Below are 21,689 nucleotides of genomic sequence, written 5' to 3' on the forward strand. Positions count from 1 at the left end.
GCAATCTTAGGTTGCTACAATAGTGACATACAATAGTGACATGACCGTACTGGCTTCATGTAAGCAGTCAACAACCAGTTTCTCAACGGGCAGTAACAGGCAATAGGCTATAGCAAACCAAACCAGTTCATTTAAACTGTATTTGCATAAGTTAACCTAGTCTAAAAGCCAAATACCAGCCGGTGACACAAAAACAAATCATGAAAATAGCATGACTTTTGCAATTTCAAATATTGATTGAATTTGAGTTCTGGGCTGCAATGAGCAATGTAGCCACTAGGGGCAACCAAAGTGATTTTTAGTTTCTAAATAATTGTAAGACAATATTTGTTTTATGACAATTTTTGTCTATCTCTTACAATAAAATAGTTGCCTTTTTAAAGGGGGCTTAGCCGTTTGGTTTACGTGTGAAAAGTGCCACACCAACCTATTTCTATTTATTTATTTCAATAAAGAGCAGAGTGACAAAACACATCGTACATTTTCCGAGGAGACCCTGAAGACATCATACTGTAGCGTGGCGAGGGCGGACCGTGTGACGTAGAGCTGAGGCTCTTGCTGTTTATTGTTCCTTCCCCAACACCGACAGAGAAAAACAGGCTAACAGGCTGTCAACTACCTTTTTCACACGGTTCACTGTTGGTTTAACGAAGGTGTAACGGTCGAGACAGCTGACTGCATAAACCAGGGGCCATGGCGTATGCGTACCTCTTCAAATACATCATCATCGGAGACACGGGTAAGGTGCAGCAAGTGCCAGCTAGACTGCCAGTTAGCATTCAGCTAGCTCATAGCTAGTGGTGTATTTCCGCAGTGTTGGATAGTCCAGTGACGTGGTAAAAGCACAGACGCAAGGGTTGGGATGACAGCTCCAATTCTACAGTGTTAACATATTTGGATACTATTTTAAACACCCGTTCAGTGTCAGAGAATTATACACAGGCACCCTAACACAAGATATTCCTATCCTACTTTAGCGTAGCAGTTGTTGACAGAGTCGGGCCTATTGTCCGCTTGCGTCGAGGGTGGGGGTGTTAGCCACAGCTTGCTAGCCCAGCTAACTGCCTAGCTAGCGTTAGCTGTTCCACTAAATAATTAGCAAACAGCTGTCACGACAGCACATTAACGGCTCATTAGATATTGTTACATTGACCAGATAATCATAATAACCATATATTTTTTGTTTTGACTGCATCATCAAATAACAAAGTTTACATTAGCTTAGCTTCTTGTCACAGAAGGCCAAAACACCAAGCTAAAGCCTCTAATATTCCCTAAAATGGCGTAGAGCAGTTTTTATTTCTGACCATGTTAACGTTAGCTTGCTTTCCTAATGAGCGGCCTGCTCAGTTAGCTTGCTGTATGACAGCAGGTGCATTTGTAATACTGCTGTATTATAATGATGTAGCACCAGTGTTAAAATACCAGACGGTGTTAACAGCAGTCTAGCTACTCAAGTAGAGTGAGCAATGTACAGTAATATTATTCAATACATGAAGCTAAACCAAAGACTTGGGCCGAATATACAGCCAAGACCCAATCAGGTTTTTGAGTGAAGAAAGCAACAATTAAATTGATATGGAATTATTATAGTGTTAGTATAGATGTCCAAACCAAGAAAATCATTATAGTGGACGCTATTGATTCATAATGCACATATGTGTTAATTCATTTGAGGTGATTACTATGTTGGACTAGAAAGCTTACAACAGTGTTGTTGCGAAACATGTTTTCCCTGCTGTTGTTGTTTATCTCTAGTAGCAAGTGCTGAAGAGAGATGCAGCCAAGGTCCAAGCTTGATTACATGTCTATACCAGAAATACTCTGCTCAGTCCCGTGTAAAGTGCACGCATCTAAAGAAGTGTTCATTTATCTAATTTGGTCAATTGTGATCCAGTTTTTTTTTTTTTTAAGAGGTTTCAAGGGATCCTTAGCAAAATGACAAGTTTCAGTTTCACAGGTATTAACTACCCTTAAACCCATGAAAACACACAGATCATATCAGGCAGGAAACTAGCCTATAGCGTGTAGCCTACATGTGTTCATTATTCTGATATGACTGTTCATGATGCGAGCAGGTTTTTGATGATGAATTGTGTTTTAGGGATATTATCTGCCATATTGTTTGCGAAGGGAAATTTAAGCCTGAAAAAGCAGTCAGCCAGCTTCTTTTATACATTAAACTAATTATGTAATTTGATTATGGTTAAGTGAGTTGGTTATTCCAAATACATCCTGACACAAGCCTCACATTTTAGACAATAAGTTAGAGAAGGAGACTTGATTTGGAAGTTTTTTTTCTCCATAGGTTAAAGCAAAGTTGACACTAACCCCCCCAAAAAGGTTGGGAAACAGTTATTTTTTATGTGATATTTTTATTTTATTTTACTCCATAAAATGGTGAAAAAAATAAAATAAACGACTGACATGTATGTGCCAGAGTCCAAAGTTGTTGTTGTTGTGCTTAGCATCTTTAAAGCTGTACCAACCTATTATTGAGAATACTACTTTAGATAAAATTTACAATAGATCATTTTTGATCAGTGGTTCACCAATGCTAATAGTACATATAGTTTACTATTTATTTACTTTGAAGGAATTATTTCAGCATTCCCTGCCATATATTTTAAAATTAAAATAAATAGAAGCAATTTTTTGTTTAAAGCTCCTTTTTATGACTTGGTCACATTTGTTAACCTAATTGCTTCTTACCTTTTTTAGAGGTGTGGTTGCAGACATGTTATAAGGTTTTACAGTTTGACTTGCATCATCACATGTATTTTAATTAATTTTGTCCGTTTTTTATTTTTTCATTTTTGCCAGCATTTTGCATCTCTGTAATATAACATGTCTGGTCTTTATCTCTTTTTGATTCCTTATCTCAAGATTCACTGGTTATTTCTTAGTACAGCTAGATGTTATCTTTCTACGTTATCTGAGGCTAGTCGTGGTTTGCAGTAGTTTTGAAATGTTTCAGTTGGGTGTGTCTGTTTGTACTCTAGAAACTGCCATGTTGATGCACCAAAACAAACAGTAAATCCCCAATTTACAAGACCAGCGGCTTCATCCACAAAAACCTCTGGTCTCCATGCTGGTCCAGCTGTATGGCAACAGATGCTTATTCACAGGAATTCATTGTTTTCATATTTCTGCTTTTAAAGGACTTGGGTGTCCCTCCATTGCCCTCCAGGTCACAGTCCAACCCTTACATTCACCATACCAAGTGTTGTGATTTTGAATAGTTAATGGTCAAACAGCAGTAAATAGTTGTGAACGTGGAGGAAGATTCCATTATTTGACTCATCTAATTGGCTCAGATATGTGATAAGCATTGCCTCTGCACACAGAGAATGAAGAAGATCCAGCGCCAGTCAGTCAGATGAGGTAGTTTTAAAGGTTCGATGCACAGGCAACATTTTGGGACGGAAGAAAAAAAACTTCTTTGCTGACACCATTATACAGCATTGTTTTAGTGTACCCCTAAATGTCTGACATGTATTAAGCCTTGTATTTGTATCTAGCATTTTTTTTAATTTATTTTTTATTCTAAGCCATTAGTTGCAAACACTTTTGTTCCCAGTTGCATTACCTTAACTAGTTATTGTATTGCTTTACCTTAGAGGTATACCTCAGGTATTTTACTAGATCCTTCGACTGAAAAGGTAAATCTGTGTGATATAATCTGGAAAGTTCTAATCCAAAATAATCCTTTCACCTCACTGTGTTCTGGTCATTGTAAACACGTATACATATTCCTGTCATTGAGCCTTTCTGAAATGTGACATGTGTTAATAAGCAGTACTGACTGGGGCGTCCTGGTAGGCTAATGGGTTAAGACGCTTGCCAAATGATTGCAAGTCCTCATTTTGAGTCCAGCTGGTGAGCTTTGTTGCATGTCATTCCCCCTCTCTCCCCTCTTTTTTTTCCTCTCAGCTCTCTACTGTATGCTGTCTCATGAAAAAAAGCCAAAAATTCCCCAAATAATACTTAAAGAAATTCAGACATTCAAGGGTGCCGCTTTGCAGTGACTTAGGCAGTAGCTGGGATTTATAGAAGTAAGTCAGTATAGATTGAACTCTTGATTTCTTGATCCTGGTGAATAAAAATGAAGATGTCAATTCTGTTTTAGGTTGGATTTTCTTTCTTTCTGCCAGTGGCCGTCAGCCAGCCTGTCCACAGATCTGGTTGGGAGAAAGACAGAGTGACTCTGAAAGAAAATTATAGTCTCTGTTTAAACCTTCAATAGACTGTTCTATGAAACACTGCCTCTAGATCTGCACATTTTCAGAGACCTACTACTTTTTTAAAGATATTTGATTATGTATGTATGTATGTATGTATATATATATTAGAAATATCGAATCAAACACACAGCCCAACTTGGCAAGACATCTTCAGGTCATGATGGTATAAAGTCATCCTTTCAGTGTATTTCATTCATTATAGCATTTCTCCTTGTCATATTGAGGGTCTAGCTTTATTATCCAGTGTGTTAATCAGCTCTCTGAGTAGTGTGTGGTTAGATAAGCGTACTACACTAGTAATAAGCAACAGGAAGCTCAGTAGCTGTCATATGACCTGACTTAGACAGATCAACTCTGCTAACAGCCTCATGGCCAAGGGGGTATTCTGTATTATACATTAGTGTTTTGAGGATCAAAATTGTGTTAATCTGGATTGGAACAAGGCCAGTGGTTTCAGAGTGAGAGGGGGGAACGAATGCAACAAAAGTCCCCTGCTGGACTTGAACTGGGAGCATTGTGATTACATGGCCAGCATTTAAGACCTCTTGACCACAGGAAGCCCCATATTAATGTTTTTTGCAAATCGCACTACAGGCTGTAGGTGGTGCCAGAGCAGCCAGATTTTTTTTTTTTTAAATTACCTGCTTCATGTAGTTCCACTGGAACATAGGGTCAGTTTTACTGTCATAAGGCAGCTCAAGTATAGTGTCTGGAGGTCAATTGTCATGCTTAAAGGCACCTCAATAGTAGTGACTGTAGAAGGACAGTTCATCTGGGCAGACATTCTGTCAGATTCCCCAGCAGGGAATGCTGTGCTATCTGCTGACCTTGCCAAGCTTCAGGTTACTGCTGCAAGTGAGCAGAGCGGTATCTTATTGGCCTGCTGAACACTCCAACACATCAGCAGCACAGGTCATTGATTAATGTAAATGAAGTAAAACCACCTGGAACACCCTGCCAAAATGAACTTCTTATTGATGCCTTATTCCGTCAATAAAAAAAATCAACATTGTTTCCATTGACTTTTTCTATCTTGAAAGCCCCTTCTTAAACATACATGGAATAGGCTTTCATTTTCTGACAAGTGCTTTGCCTCTGAAATCACTTCTGTATATTAAGGCACTATTAGACACACCCCAAACAGAAGCACAAACTAAATTTGGATTGGTTCTTTTGTTGATTGTATTGATTATCATTAGATTAATTTTCGTGTCATTTGTATTTTTTTAGCCACACCTGGGACTTGTGGGGATGCCAGTGTCGGTCGGTTGATTAGTCCACCATTGTTGTCTACAGCGAAGTATATTGGGAAATGTTGGCTTTATCGCCATGAAATTAGGTACAGACATTCAAGGTTCCTAAGGGTGCACTCTGGCTTGCCACCAACAGGTCGAACTTTCAGCAAATACAACACTTTGGTTCATGACAAAATGTCAAAAACGAATGACATTCCCACTCACTCACTTTTTGGAGTACTGGCCCAAACTGGCTGATTGTATTTACTGGTCCGATGTAATTTTTTACTGGCCCCGGGGGATCAGGCAACCCTTGTTGTAGGACTGGGGCGGGGTTATGCGGAGTGTGTGAGTTAGATGCACTGGCACAGATTTACGGAAAAAAATTGGTTATGTAACGCAAACATCAAACTATATCGATATAAACGGAATTGTCTTTCCCATATCCTTGTTTGAAAATATATCGATATAATTTAAAAAGTCAATATACCACCCAACCCTAGGTCACCTGTATTTTGGCTGCGCTTAAATCCCACACACAAGCACTGTAGTTACTCAGATAAAATGGAAGGAAAAAAAAAAAAAAGACTTAAAGCGTAAAAAATATGCTTCGGTCGTGGTTACACATGTATAGCATATCTGTTCCGTCAGATATGCATGAGACGAAAGACTGAAACACCTGCTGTGTAGACAAGCCTTTACCCCGAAATTCCACCAATTGCGAAACGGCTGCAGATCGGCTCCGCTGCGTGTCGGCTCCGTGCTGGATACTCCTGCATTTTACCTGGTTGAGCTAAAGGACTTGTTGCTGTGCCCACAGCTACAGCCAGCTTTCTAGAACTGACAAATCCAAGCTCCAGTTTAAACCGTCACATTGACCAAGTATCATTGTATGAAGAACAAAGCTCTGGTTTATGTTTGGATTGCCAAATGTTTCCAGATCGATCTCTTCATGTTTGTGCTGTTCAGTACAGAATATTGTTCTGCTCTTAAAACAACCCAGAACAATTTCACAGCCAATACAAACAGGATAAATAATTACACGAGCAGTAACTCAAATTTCAATCTGAATATGGGCGTTTGAGTTTAGACTTGTCTATCAGTTAAGTGTGAAAGATATGATTCATCTCGAAAAGCTTAATTTGGTGCGGTGCGTTTTACTGTTGGTGCCAGTAACAAAGTATTGTAACACGTTGCTGTTTCACACCAAAGTGTAGAAGTGTAGTAGAGACCTTCCCTTCAGACATTGCCTAAGGATGAACACTAAAGTTCAACAGGTCTCAGTGGAGCTGCTGCTGCGCCAAACCTGCTTTGTGTTCCTAATGCCTCGAAGTGTTTGTTTTTTAGCATGTGTCAAGGAAGTAACCGCTCACTGTTTTTGTGTATCTAAACCAAACTTTTAAAGGGCCAAAGATGTTCCGTTGAGGAACATCGACCTCATGGCTAATATTCAAGTTTAGTCAAAGCTTTCTTATAGTTAGCATGTAGATTTGTAGTCTAACACTTAAAGTAGAGTGAAAGGAAAGCAGAATGTTGGCCGGTGTTTATCTCATGAGTCTTTTCTATTGAACCAGACTGGTGTTTGCTTAACCAGAGCCGAGAAATTAATTTACCTGTCAATCATCCATCAAGTAAACCGGTCTCTAACCAGCCACTCGGTCACCTGGTTGGCTTTTTGTTTTCTGATTGGCCAGCGGGTGTTTACACATTTTGAATGATATGAGCTTCTGGTATGGGGAGGCGTTATTACCTCAACTAGAAGCTGTAGGAAAGACCCTTCACTGTAACATATCGCATGATTCTCCACTGATTATGACACTATGTCACCATTTCAAGGCACAGCAGGTTTTAAAATCATCTGCTGCCGTAGGCAATTTGCTCATGCTCTGTACCACACCTCGTCATGCTGTTACCCCCTAGCTAGAAATAGGAAATTGTGCTATGCTAGAATGGTCTGTTCATTTTTATTGTGTCTAATTTAGCTTAATGTTTTCTCTGTGATAGCCATTGAGCCTTGGTAGTAACATGTATTGTAAGCAGGTGTCTGTTGACTGCACCAACAAGTGTGATGGAGTTGATGACGACCTGTTAGTTACACCTCCTATATAGCTGCCCTCCTTGCGATCCCTCCATCTCTTATCATTATCATCACATTATGATGCCTGCCTAGCAACGCCGCTGCCTGGCAATGGTAACCAGTAGAAACCATGAAGGAGGAAGACCACGTCCCTCTCTGTCCCCTCCTTGAATGTCTGTCAGCTTCTCTTTCTGGCCATCTCATTAGCATCCTTCTCCTCTCTTCTCGCCCCACCCCCTCCTCCCATCCATTGCTTGTTGACACATGCTCCCCTTAACTCAAACCTCTGAATGCTCATCTTAGCTTAAACCCACGTCTGTAAAATGAGCATTAAATGGCAAGCTTCACCATCTACTGGACACTTTTGTCCTTACTTAGAAGCTGCACATTTAAAACTGAAGCACTATAATATTGGATTTTCATAAGGATTCCCTTTTTTACGAACACAAAACATCTAGTCTTAAATAGACATGGAACCATTCTTTCTTAAGTAATCAAGGAAGTAACCGCTCACTGTTTTTGTATCTGTTGGCTTCTGAGAATCTGTTGACATACAGCATTTCTACAAATTATTCACAATGCTATTAGAATTAGTTTTGATTATATATATTTGGAGGCATAATTCACTGACTTGGTAATCCAATGGTCCACTGTGTTTAGTTTTTCCTTGTCATTGAAAGTTAAAGCAATATGTAATACTGACAGCTAGTGTTTAAAATAAAATGTTGTTACTGCAGTACAAATTCAAAAAACTGGAGAGAGTCGTCTCCCCCGCCCCCTCCTCCCCAGACTCAAAGTTCAAGTTGGTTGCCAGGCTGAGACCGCAGGATCCACAACAATGTTTCTAGAAGCTTGTCTCAGATAGCCAGACATTACTTCACAGCACAGCGGAGTAGCTAACGTTAGATGCTGGCTATATTGACAGTCATAAAAGCCTGTGCTCACTCTTAGCATGTTTCCTTAATATCTGACGCATTGGTGTCATTTTTGGATTTATTACAGTAAATACATTACATATTGGACCTTTTTAAAAAAAAAAAAAAAAAAAAATGGAATGTAAAACTTTGTGACATGTTATTTTAGTCCATCTGAGTGTGTGTGGATCTGTAGCCATCTGCAACATTCAGAACTATGTCATATGTGTTGCAGTGTTAATAATAAGCAGGTTCACCACCAGTGCCCACAGTGGCATCACACTTACAAAGCCAGCCAGCTGGTTGGTTAGTTAACACTTGGCTCAGGTTAACTGAGCTGACTACAGCTCGGTTGGAGAAATAGCGTAAGCTCCTTGTTGGGGTTGTTTGAACTCGATGATGAATCCAATAATCCCATGTTTAATTTGAATGAATTGAAAGTCATTGATTATTGTTCTACATCTGTAACTTCCTGCAGAGTGTTGTCACCTACAAACAGCAGTGTCTCTGCGCTGTGTGGGAGTTCAGAGCTTGGAAAAGTAATAGATTTCATATTGATGATGGCCTGTGTGGTATTTTATTCTCAGCACATGTGACACCTTTTGAAAATGAATCTGGGCTGTGTTCATGCTTGTACAGTACGTGTGACTCCATAATCTCTGTTCCAGTCTTGCAGCTTTAAGACCCTCTGTAATGTGGTGTGTGTGTTTGTTTTTCAGGTGTGGGGAAGTCATGTCTATTACTACAGTTCACAGACAAGAGGTTTCAGCCAGTTCACGATCTCACTATCGGTAAGAGCGCCTGTCCCACACATTCAGCACTGAATTAACATCATCAGTAGAAATAAATTCATGAAGTGTATAAAATATCACCATTCTTTATTAATTGCACACAGTGTTAGAAACCAACGCAAAGTCAGTACAGCTGGTGCCAAAAGGCTAACCATGTGGAGCTGATTAAAAGCTTTAGGTAGGTTACTGACATCATTAACCTTTATCACAGTAAAACATAATGTTTCAGATAAGCAAAGTTGAGCTCACCCTAACATTCACACAGATCAAATCCCATTTAACTGAACACAGCGCTCCTGGAAGATAGAGGAATCACTGCATATTAAAGGACAATTCTGGCGCAAAACGAACCTAGGGGTTAATAACAGATGTGTACCCACTCGAATGCTCTCTGGGACATTTTTTCATGCTAATCGAATGTGTTTGTAGCTTGTAACAAGCTAGCGCGGACCGCTGATTAGCTTACAACGCCAGTATTCAGTGCACATGGAAAGTAAAAACAAGTCGCTATTCATACCATTAAAAAGGCTCAAAATATCACAAAAAGATAGATTATAAAGACAGTCGCGTTCTCGTATACAGGCGGCCGCCGTCTTGGGAGCTACTGTCTTTCTAAACTATCTTTTTAATAAACTGTCTGTACACTTACGATGTTCTCAATGCTTCGGTTAACATTTATGGACCCTCATTATGCTACCGTTGAAGTGTGGTGATATTTTGAGCCTTTTTAGTGGTATAAATAGTGATTTTTGTTTTTACTTTCCCTGTGCCCCAAATACTAGCGTTGTAAGCTAATCAGCGGTCCGCGTTAGCTTGTTTCAAGCTCCAAACACATTCGATTAGCATGAAAACATGTCCCAGAGAGCGATCGAGTAGGTACACATCTGTTATTAACCCCTAGGTTCGTTTTGTGCCGGAATTGTCCTTTAAGAATAAGGAGACCAGTCTCATTCTTAATCTTACTTTAGCTACAGGAGATAATTTAATCTTGGAAATTTAGGGAATTCTGGAATTTGTCCACAATTTAATCATAAAAATGGTACCTCTTAATAGTGAACTCATTTGGGGGGTGGGGATACAATACAATACACAAAGGCTTATGGCATGTTTTGGTTAAAAGTATGCCCTTTTAATTGAATTATAACAATGCACATTCAACAGTGCACTCTTCCATCACATGTACAGATAATTTGCCAGCATCCCATTAAATAGGAATTCACCATTCTCCCATCACATGTGCAGCCTACACTACTGCCAACACTACTGCACTGTCTGAACCAAAGGACTGCAACCAAAGGTTATATGTTGTCAACTATCGTGAGATTTCAACATAGCAATAAAAAGCTTTCTTTTAACTGCTTTAATCATTCCAACTGCTGTATATTTCTATAATATTCCTACAGATAGATAAAAAGTATATGCTAGGGCAGCCTGTTTTGTTCAGTGGTCAAGCACTATACACAACATCATCTCAACAGCATCTCTGTCTTGTCATCTCATCAATTGGCTAAAAATATAGTCTTACTTTTGCCTATTGCAGCTATATCAGTTTTGGTGTATGTGGCAGGCAATAAGTAAAAAACAAGTGCCTTACAGAAATGCCAAAGACATGTTTGAGGTAAATTAGGGGGGGTCTCAGTCCACTTCCAAATAGACTGGTGCTGTTCGTTTGTGGTGTGAAAGTGAAGCTGACCGAGTAAATTAGATATGTGATTTTACTGTCAGTGTATGTGATGTTTAGTCTATATTTACCGTACATTGGAAACCGTGGAAATGCATCAGGGTGTCACCACGTGAGCGTGCGAAAATTCCCCTATAGATCAGAACACGAAAAGGAGTTCAAACAGAGACGTTTTCCCAATAAAAAGTGAGTGAAATGTTGTGACCAGACAGTAACTAGGGTCACTTTATCAGTCACTCTTTACGATATAAGGTTCCAGTCTCCACTAATAATGCTCATAATCAGTTGTTTTTTTATGTGAGCTCTTTATGACACCTGAGCTAATAAATAAACTTAAAAGGCCCATGAATAAGCAGCAGGGCTTTTTATTAAGTCAGCACCTAATTGTAACTAATTCACATTCTTCTGTTTGTGTGTGTCCAGGTGTGGAGTTCGGAGCAAGGATGATCACTATAGATGGCAAACAGATCAAACTGCAGATCTGGGATACGGTAATATATCTTTTTAAAGTCTTAGAGTCTTTCCTTATTGTGGCAGCATATCCATGGCTCTGTAAAAAGACCTAAACAAATCTTAAATGAATGAGTGATGAAATGAGTTTCCCACACATAGACTAATGTGTGGCGGTGCGCCTCACTATCCACACCGGCCGCCGCACATTGCTTTTCGTTATTAATTTCTTTTTTTTCTTTTTTTTTAACGCTATTTAAAACGCGTTCTTCTGCATTTCCTTTCCCTGCTCTCCTCCGTCTCTCTGTCACTTGTCTCTCGCTCACCCACACACACACACAGCTCCTCCCACCGTGCAGTGTTTGGTGTTTTTAGCCCCCAACGTCGCCTTCCAGGCAGCGCGGCAATGGTTATGTCAAAGAAGTTATGTTAGTGTTAAGGTGAGGGTTAGCTGCCTGTAAGGCAACATTGGAGGCTTAAAACACCATCGAGCCCACCGTGCACACACCGTCTGTCTCCATAAAGGAGAGAAGACGGCTGGCGAAATTCACAAGTTCACTAAAGGTTGGTATCTATCTCGTGAACACCTTTACACAATGACATCAGCATGTCATAAACTTTCTGTAAATCAGGGTCCTAAAGGCCCTTCTAGGTGCATAACCACCAACAACAGGACTGGTGTGGTACGGCAGACTGTGGTGCCGACCCATAAACACAACTAATTGCCCAAGACTGCTAGTGCGGGTGTTGGGACAGACCCCGAAAAAGGATGTGTGATTAAGACCATTGGGTCAGTGTACTATGGTTTCCTGTCCATGCAGTTCACCAGTTGACCAGCAGGTGGAGTTAGAGCTCCATGGAGAAACACTGCTCCCAGCGTGAGAGGAGAAGCACCACAGCAGTGATGTCAGTCCTGCTTTTCAAAACTCAGCGACTACTGCGGGTTTTCTATCCTACCAGTTACTTAATTGTCTTCTCCTGGTTGTCTAGGTGTTGTATAGTCCCTGATTAGATGGTCAAAATGAAAACCAGCGGTGCTCACTGATGCTTACTAGACTTGTACAATACATTCACCACCACCAAATGGCTGGAGCAACCAAGTCGGATCTTTGTGCAGGCTGCACATGCCATATAAATAAGGGTGTGTGCATGTATGTGTGTGTTGTGCGCACAATTATGTATGCCAGATGGCAGCCAGACACAGCGTTGCCCCTCTATCGCCCTTATTTATCATTTATTCACTAATAGCATTACTGACTGGTTGACCACTCCCTGAATGACTGACTGTTCTAGTGGCCGTCTAACTAGCTGTTTGGTTCACTGACTGGTCCTCTGGCTGACTGGTTGGACCCTCTGAACGGGTGTCTAACTACCCAACTCAGTGACTGGATGTCTCACTGCTTCATTGACCAACAGACTGGGTTCCTGGGTGACAAGTAGCAGCTTGGTCTTCTGACTTGCTTAATGATTCACCGACTGATTGTGTTTCTGACTGGCTGTCTGGTTTTTCAGATGAGGTCAGAGCAGCGCAGGGCTGCAGCTGCTAGGATAGAGTGGTGTTTTGTTTTCTACCCTGGCCTGGACGAAACACAGACAACATTGTTACTGTACATGGGACGGAGACAGACGTTGAATAGACATGGCAGGGGGGTGGTAAGAACGCTAGATGGTGAAAGGAGTGATGGAAAGAAGGAGGCCCAGGGATTTATAGAGAAAGAATGAAAAGATGAGTGATGCAAGGAAGAGACAGTAGAGGTGAGACAATGAGGGATGGTAATGGAAGGGGAAGTGAACGAACAAGGTAATCAGGTAGGTTAAACAGACTGTTTATATGACATACAGTAAATACTACAGGTTGAATCCATATGACACACTATATGACACTGCAGCTGCACTGATGGGACCGTCCATGTTGTACACAATTAAGGAAACTGGGAGGTTATGCACACGAGCAGAGAAAAAGAAAAGGATTGTGACAGATAGATGGAGAAAGAAAGAGAGAACTCCATTGTATCCAATTACAGGCTCTGCTCTGTCCTCTCCCCATCTCACTGAAAACCCGAAGCCAGACTGTGCTGGAGAATCAGGACTGGTACAGAACATTCATGGGACTAGGCTCGATAAATGGAACTCGTAGAGAACAGGACTGGTGTGAGGATGACCTATAGGACAGAAAGATGAGGCCTGTTAAGCCAGCATCAGACTCCTGCTGTCTGGGGCTGTTGGAAAACCAAAGGATCAGCAGTCGTCTGTGGTCATTTCAATTATTCAGATTTCAATTTCTGTTTATTAATATATGTATGTGTTTCTGCAGGCTGGTCAGGAGTCGTTCCGGTCCATCACCAGGTCTTACTACAGAGGAGCAGCAGGAGCTCTGCTAGTCTATGACATCACAAGGTAATACAATCAATCAGACGGACCTCTACACACTTTGTAGCCAAGCTGCGTTCAGGAACGTTGTGAAGTTGGATGCTACTGTACAATGAGAAACAATGATACAACTGTGCCCTGACTTTGACATCAACCTGTCCTAATACAAGCATCCTTTCCTCACCATGGAAAGTTGCCACTTGCAAGATGACAGCAAATTGTGATAGGACAAATATTGTAGGTTAGCTTGATGTTTTTGAGTTTTTGGTACACACATAGCTCCACCAAAAAATATGCATTCCAGAAGGTCACAGATGCAATTCCAGATATTATAAACGAAATGCTAACTAGTGAATGCTAACTATAACAATGCTAACACGTCTGATGTTGAGCAGGTATAATGTTTACTATGTTCAGCATCATAGTTTAGTGTGTTAGCATGCTAACATTTGCTAATTACCACTAAACTCAAAGGATAGCTGAGGTTGATGGGAATCAACAGTTTTGCAAGTATCGGACAAAAATTTACCTGATGGTGGAGCTATGAATGTGTGAACCCAATTTAATGGTGGTCAATTCAATCATGGTGGCGCTAGAGGACAAGTACAAGGATCACCAGCGTCGTTAGGATTTATCGTCTGTGAACCATGGATGTCTGAATCAAACTTGTGCAAATCCATTGAGGACATTTTGAGATATTTCACAGAATAAGTGAAAATTCTGAGCTGCCGATGGCACAAGAGGAAATGTCACTCAATCTGATTCAAATCTATCTTGAATACTTCTTGGATGCATTTCACTGAGCTTTTTAGTGTAAATTGTGTAAATTGGTTATTAGCTGCCTCTTTTCAAACCCCACTAGCAGCTGGTCAGTCTTTCCATCAATTCAACACTAATATATATATATATATATATAAACATGACAGCTACTGGCTAGATTGACATGGATTTGTTATTGATCTTCATAGTCCCCAGAGGTTGATTCTTAATGATTGTCATGACCCTGTGACCTTTTGTCCAGCACTACCATCAGGTCAAAATCTCCCCTCCAACAGCTTTCTCTATGTCAAAGAAAGATTGGCCTGATGTCGATAGATTTTCTGTGGATATTCATGTTTCTCACAAATAGAATCCTGGGCTTCTTGGCTCTAACCTAGTCGGTTGACTTTCTGGTATGGAGTCGATTTTAATATTGTTTAGAATTGTGTGGGGGCACCGTGGACCTTTTTTAGAGGGACAGTATGTCTTGTTTGAGGACAGTAAACTTGAACAAAGGGCCAGTGCAAAGTGTTTCTGTTCAGATCTACCTAGGATTCAGCGCATTCAAATAAAAATAGCTCGTAAGTGAGTGAATCTGAATTCTCGTGATAGGTGGAGTAACAGGTGAGATGAGGTGTTTTTTGTAAGTTTAAAGGTCCTATGACATTCTGCTTTTTGGATGCTTTTATATAGACCTTAGTGGTCCCCTAATACTGTGTCTGAAGTCTCTTTCCCGAAATTCAGCCTTGGTGCAGAATTACAGCCACTAGAGCCAGTCCCACAATGAGCTTTACTTAGGATGTGCCATTTCTGTGTCTGTAGCTTTAAATGCTATTGAGGAGGAGAGAGGGGGGGCAAGGTGGAGGGTGGGGGTGTGGCCTTGACCAACTGCCACATGAGGTCATAAGGAGCAGATTCCAGATCGGCCCATCTGAGCTTTCATTTTCACAAAGGCAGAGCAGGATACCCAGGGCTTAGTTTACACCTACCGCGATTTCTAGCCACTGGGGGACCATAAGCAGGCTGGGGGAACTCACATTAATGTTATAAAACCTCATAAAGTGACATTTTCATGCCATGGGACCTTTAAATCGTTGTAAACATTGCAAGAGGAAGCATCATTCACCATACAAGGGAAAGTCAAATCTGATATCAATGTGTATTCTGTAAAGCTCTTTGATGATAGGGTTCCGATGTTTGTCTTTTTGTTTTATCATTGTGAAAGTAGATTGAAACTAGATTCTGTTTGTTTTAACAGAAGGGACACCTTTAATCACTTGACGACCTGGTTAGAGGACGCTCGCCAACATTCCAACTCCAATATGGTCATCATGCTCATTGGCAACAAGAGGTACGATGCATGACATAGTGATGGTTACATCCTGTCCTACAGTAGACGGGACCATCAACAATGTGTGGATGGTCCTAACACTAACACCTAACACTGTAGCTTGTTCAAAGTTAAATAAATCCAACTGTTCTACACTTATGTAAGTTAAATACATAATTTAGGCGTTTTTAAATGAGGAATTCAGATCTGATTATTTACAATACTTCTGGCTCATTCTGTGCCTGCATAACAGCATTGTGTAAGATAAGGATATGTCAAAAGCCTGCTGGCGATAGAAATGCACAGCTTTCTACTCTTAGCTGACCATTGAAAACACATTATGTCATTGTATTAATGCGTGTGTTTGTGTGTGTTTTTAGTGACCTAGAGTCGAGGAGAGAGGTGAAGAAAGAGGAAGGTGAAGCATTTGCCAGAGAACATGGCCTCATATTCATGGAGACTTCAGCCAAGACTGCCTCTAATGTAGAGGAGGTAATAATACTTACACACATGCACATAGATATACCCATGCACACATACACTACAGGCTACATTTTGAAACTGACAAGTTTTTTTGCGTTATATAGACGTATAGAATGATAAGTAAAGTGCCAGAAAATTACACATTTGTTTTAGCATCACTTCACTACTATAAACTCCACCTACTACTCCTTGCAGGTAAACACTAATGCTAACAGCTTTTTCCTCACATATACTGTAAATCTCTTCTCGTAAGAAGGGCCACACCAGAGTTTCACACACATTATCTGCTGTTTCACAGATATTAGTGCTGCCCGTTGACATCTGTAGCCGAAGTTAGTCCTCTAGACTAAATCTTTGAATATGTCGGGATGTGTTAACTATCGCCAAGCCATGCTTCGTTATTAGTTAGAATGTTCATTGGTGTGTTTACATTTAGTTAAACGTTCACTGGCCGATGTGTCAATTACAGGCCATGACTATGACTCCTCAGTGGTCTGCATGTTTTTCCTGTTACAGTGAGTCTTAAAGCCCAACTTTCATTTATCACTCTTCATTGTATATTTTGATATTAAGCCAGTCTGTGAGACATAGAGCCCCTCCAGGGCTGTATCCAGGACTTTGGAAATACTGAGGTCATGAGTCCCAACTCCCGCAGCAAACAATAAACCTGTAAAAAAAAATCACATTTAAAGGAACACGCCGACTTATTGGGACTTTAGCTTATTCACAGTAACCCAAGAGTTAGACAAGTCCATACATACCCTTACATAGCCTAGCACGTTAAAATAACGCCAAAATGTTGGCATTGTTTTGTCACTTATTGGGAGCAGTAGGCTCGTTGGAGCCGGTTACCTCCAGGATCTGTGCTAGGCTTAGCTAGCGCTGGGGGCGTCAGACAGAGTTACAACACGCACAGAGATGAGAAGGGTATGTATGGACTTATCTAACTCTGGGGGTTACGGTGAATAAGCTAAAGTCCCAATAAGTCGGCGTGTTCCCTTAATGATTAATTTACCCATTTTGTCATACTTTCTGTGAATGTCCTTACATGCTTGCTGTTTAAAAGCCCTAAGCACCACCATTTTTGTCCAGGCTGAAATATCTCAACTATTTTATAAATTGCTGTGAAAGTTTGGACAGACATTCATGTTCCACAGAGGATGGATCGTACTGATTCCCTGACATTTCCTCTGTTGTCATTATCAGTTCAAAAATTTAAATTTTGTCCAAAACTGGTTGGCAAATTGTAGCATGCTAACACACTAAACTAAGATGGCAAACATGGTAAACATTATGCCTGGTAACATCCTAATGTTAGCATTGTCATTGTGAGCATGTTAGCATAGAGATGTTAGTATAACCTCAAAACACTGCCTAAGTACAGTCTCATAGAGCGGCTAGCATGGTTATTCAATGTATCAACATTCAGTCATTACCTCTCTGTATAATAGTTGTATTTGGTAGTGGCGGAGTCCGCCATTCCCACACTGTATTTAGAATGCCTTGCATCCTAGATTCACAGGAAGAACAAAACAGAAATGATGCAGAGGACATTTACCTTGGTGTTCTCAGTGGTAGCTAGAGCACTACCTTCCTCATTACCACCACTGAAGTGCTCTGTCACTGTGGAAACAACAGTAGCCCAAAATCAGAAAACTGATGTGTTGCTGGGTGTGTATTATGAATGGAATATTAGTCTGTGCACATTAAAAGATAAATACCACAGTGCAGTCTTGAACGGTGAACAGAGTTGTGTTGGGATGGATGATAAATATACAATCTTAGTCTTATTTGTTAGCTTTCTCAATCTCACCTATTGTAGTTTATTGTACTACCTTGTTTGTATGTAGTCTAAATGCTCTCCCTAAATAGACTGTCACACTGTCACAAAAACCTGCCGTTGACTTGACTGTTTACCTGTAGCATCATAGCTCACCATGCTGGAGCCTAACCGTGCCAGCTTTACATTAACATCATGAAGCACACTGCTCCGCCCCTCACAGAGCCACACCCCGGGTGTTGTTGTGTGTGTAATGAATGCATGGCGTCGTCCTCGGGGACTCCTTTCTCACTTATCCAATCACATAAATAATCCCATCCTGCACAGCATGCCAGCCGGGGGCACTGCAGAGAGTGTTTGTGTGTGTTTGTGTGTGTTTGTGTGTGTTTGTGTGTGTTTGTGTGTGTGTGTGTGTGTGTGTGTGTGTGTTTACATTGATTTTTTTTCTACCCTCGCTTGCCTGGCCTATATCATGCAAACACCCACATCACTGTTGAGTAGAGCGCTCACTGGGGTTAAGATGAGGGGGAGGTGTGTGTGTGTGTGTGTGTGTGTGTGTGTGTGAGATAAATTTGTCTCATTAGTGTCCTCTGAATCCTCCTGATAGCGCTCCTCGCCTCCCTTCATCTCTCCTTCTCATCCCTCGACGTCCATCATTTGCTCTTTACCTCCCTCCCATCCTCCTTCACCCCCTCCCCTCCGTTTCCTCCTCAAACATCTCTTCCTCCCCTTTCTCCTCCTGCCCTCTTCCATTCATTTCTTCCTCCCCTCCTCCCTCAGTTCATTCCTCCTCTTCTCCATCATCTCCCTTTCTCTCTCCAGCAGTATATCAGCCAGTTATACTTCATACATATTCATAACCTCCACCCCGCCTCCCCTCAGCGACATCCAGCAGCCAATCAGTGCGCTAGGTTTGTCGTCAGGGTCTGTGGGTGGACACCGGGCTGATGGGATGGTCCTTAGAGAGAGATTCCTGTAAGCATCTTCTCATGGTCTCATCTCCCATCCTTTCGTCTTTCCTTACGTCCTCCCTTCCTTGAGACCCGTTATTTTTCTTTATTTCTTGTCTTTCTTTTATGTTGTCTATCTTGTCTCTTACTTTTTCTATCTCTTTCCATTCTTTGCTACTTTTTTTTTAACTCTTCATGCTCGTCACCACTAGTCCTTTCTTTAAGTCTTCTTAAGAACCTCTCTACTTGTCACGATTCCTCTAGTTTTTCCTTTCCCTAAATGTTTTATCCCCTTAGTTTTCGGTTTTCTCCTTTTCATTTACTCCCGTCATACGATCCACACACATCCAAAATGAATATTTTCAAGAAGTGTAGAGATCTGTGAAGGAACAAGGCATGCAGTGATGTGTTTTAAAGGAAGGGAAGAGGACAGGAGTGAATAGGACAGTGCACAAGAGAGCACCCTTGGGCTCCTCTGTCTATTTTCAGACTGGGTGTCAGATAGAAGTTCAGGCCATATTTTCAGTTCTTTAATGACTCTGCTTAGGAAACACACTTCCTCTTGGCCTGACAAAGTTGTGTGTGGAGGCAGTTGGTAGTGGAACATGCGAGCGCACATTTGACGGCATCACCCAGATGTGCTGATCACCGAGACGAGGAAATCACAAACCGGAGCCCAACTCCTTATCCCCGCTGCTTTTAAAGCAGCCTGTAGACGGAGCGATTCAACCCGCGATTGGCGGGTGCTAAAACTCACATTTGTTTGCCTTCCACAGTTCATCGCTTACTTGATGCGTCATTCCCCCGTTGCCTCTGCACCAGTGCCGTGTGTAATGTGCGCACGCTTGGTATAAGCCAGTGGTTCTCAAAGTGGGGTTCAGGGACCCCCAGGGGTCCTTGAAGGGGTTCCAGGGGGTCCCCAACAAAAAAGGAATCATTTATTTTCACTATAATTTCACTATAATTTCATCCATAAGTAACACAATGACAATTTTGCTCATGGGTTTCATTCACTTTCTGTAATAAAACAAAAATTCTCTCAGGTAGGGTACCCTGGGACAAAGTCTTATCAGATGGGGGTCCGTGGTCTAATTTGTGTCAGTTTAGGGGTCCTTGATGTGAAAAAGTTTTAAGAACCACTGGTATAAGCACATCAAAGCAGTTGCTGATAAAAGGCACAATAGTTTTGTTTGGGTTTAAAAGGCCTTCACGTTTTTTGTTGGAATTTTCAACCAGGGTGGTGGCAAGTACGAGAAAGGCCGCCTTTGACTTGGATAGGCAGGGAAACCCTTGGTCAGATCATACAGACTGCACAATAAGTTTTATCCTAGTTGCTCTCCAGTTTCGACCCTTTTTCGACACAAACACTAAAAGGCTGTCCCTGGAGACAAATGCATTGATACCATAGGCGAGTAGCTCAGGGAGCTTAATTCCACTCTGTTATATCATCTTTGATCCTCACAGTGATGTCGGTGAGGTGTGTCTATGTGTCTAGAAAGAAAACCGAGATTGTGTGTAGTCTCTGTGTGTGCTCTGCTCAGATCGTATTCTTGTAGCAGCTGTTGACAACAAGAAGCAAAACTGCAGTGTTTCTGCATCTTCTAACAAGGTCTTCTAAAAGCTTTGAAAGGCCCTTAGATAGTGTTCAGTAAGGGATTGTACTTCTTAAAATACTCTACATCTTGATCTCTTTAAGTCCAAACAAAACTGCATTTTTTTTTTTTTTTTTTAAAGCATCTTCCTTCCTTGATGTTTGAAACTCAATACTGGAATAGGACGCTGTGTTGAGGAAGAAAACTGCAGTTTTTATTTGATCAGCGGGATAAAGGAAAGAGCAAAAACAATGGTTTTATTTGATAGCATTTAAACTGGCTACACATCTAGTGAGAGCCTGATTTCCAAGAAGAAAAAAAATCATATAATTCAGTTTCAGGCTTGTCAAAATGAAGCATTTTAAATATAAAGATATTGCTCAACATTTCATGAAATACACTTTAGATATAGACCGATAACATGGGCCAGGTACAGGTATCTATTGTCGGCCGCTAAGTAACAAGAAATTGCCGTACAGAAATACCAAACTAGGTTTGACATAAATGAACAGTGTCACCATTAGATGGTTTGTCCAATAGAGAGCACTCACACGTTGATTTTTACACTGTAAAATATCCCGCTCAGGATAAATCTTTATCACAAAAAAGGAAAATCTAATCTAAAAGATCTGTATCAAGATTGTTTGTTTGTTTTCACGTGTTTTTGTTTTTATCAAAATGACTATTGGCCGATATATCGTCACCAGATTTTTTAAAATTCCAAAATATCAATATCGCTTCAAAAATCCAGTATTGGTAACGGGACAGCATTCCAGATATGGGCAAAGAAAGGAATAAGTGAAGTAGACGACCTCTTTAAAGAAGGGATGTGTGTTTTGAAAATTTTATTTGCAATGAAAAATTAATAAAATCATTGTTTAAAAAAACAAAAAGAGGCTATAATACTTATCTGCTGTCTTTTCAAGAGTGAGATGGTTTTGTTGTGGTTTTAGAGGGATGTTCTGGAGCTATTCTTAATGAACATCCACTCAGTACTTCTGCGCAGTGTCTCCTGTTTAGATTCAGCTGGCGA

The 21,689-nt window shown here is 40.8% G+C and overlaps 1 protein-coding gene across 1 annotated transcript in view; it reads left to right on the forward strand.

Moving 5' to 3' along the window:
* Nucleotides 1–524: 524 nt before the first annotated feature.
* rab2a (RAB2A, member RAS oncogene family) overlaps nt 525–21,689 on the forward strand; it is a 28,910-nt gene continuing 7,745 nt past the window's right edge. Inside the window, exons 1-6 of the mRNA XM_078264852.1 lie at nt 525–739; nt 9,190–9,261; nt 11,366–11,433; nt 13,707–13,789; nt 15,780–15,872; nt 16,232–16,343. Of these exons, the coding sequence (XP_078120978.1) occupies nt 694–739; nt 9,190–9,261; nt 11,366–11,433; nt 13,707–13,789; nt 15,780–15,872; nt 16,232–16,343 (474 nt within the window). The 5' untranslated portion in view covers nt 525–693. The remainder of the gene's footprint in view (nt 740–9,189; nt 9,262–11,365; nt 11,434–13,706; nt 13,790–15,779; nt 15,873–16,231; nt 16,344–21,689) is intronic.

Source organism: Sander vitreus, chromosome 12, assembly GCF_031162955.1.
Source record: "Sander vitreus isolate 19-12246 chromosome 12, sanVit1, whole genome shotgun sequence".
Classification (NCBI taxonomy): Eukaryota; Metazoa; Chordata; class Actinopteri; order Perciformes; family Percidae; genus Sander; species Sander vitreus.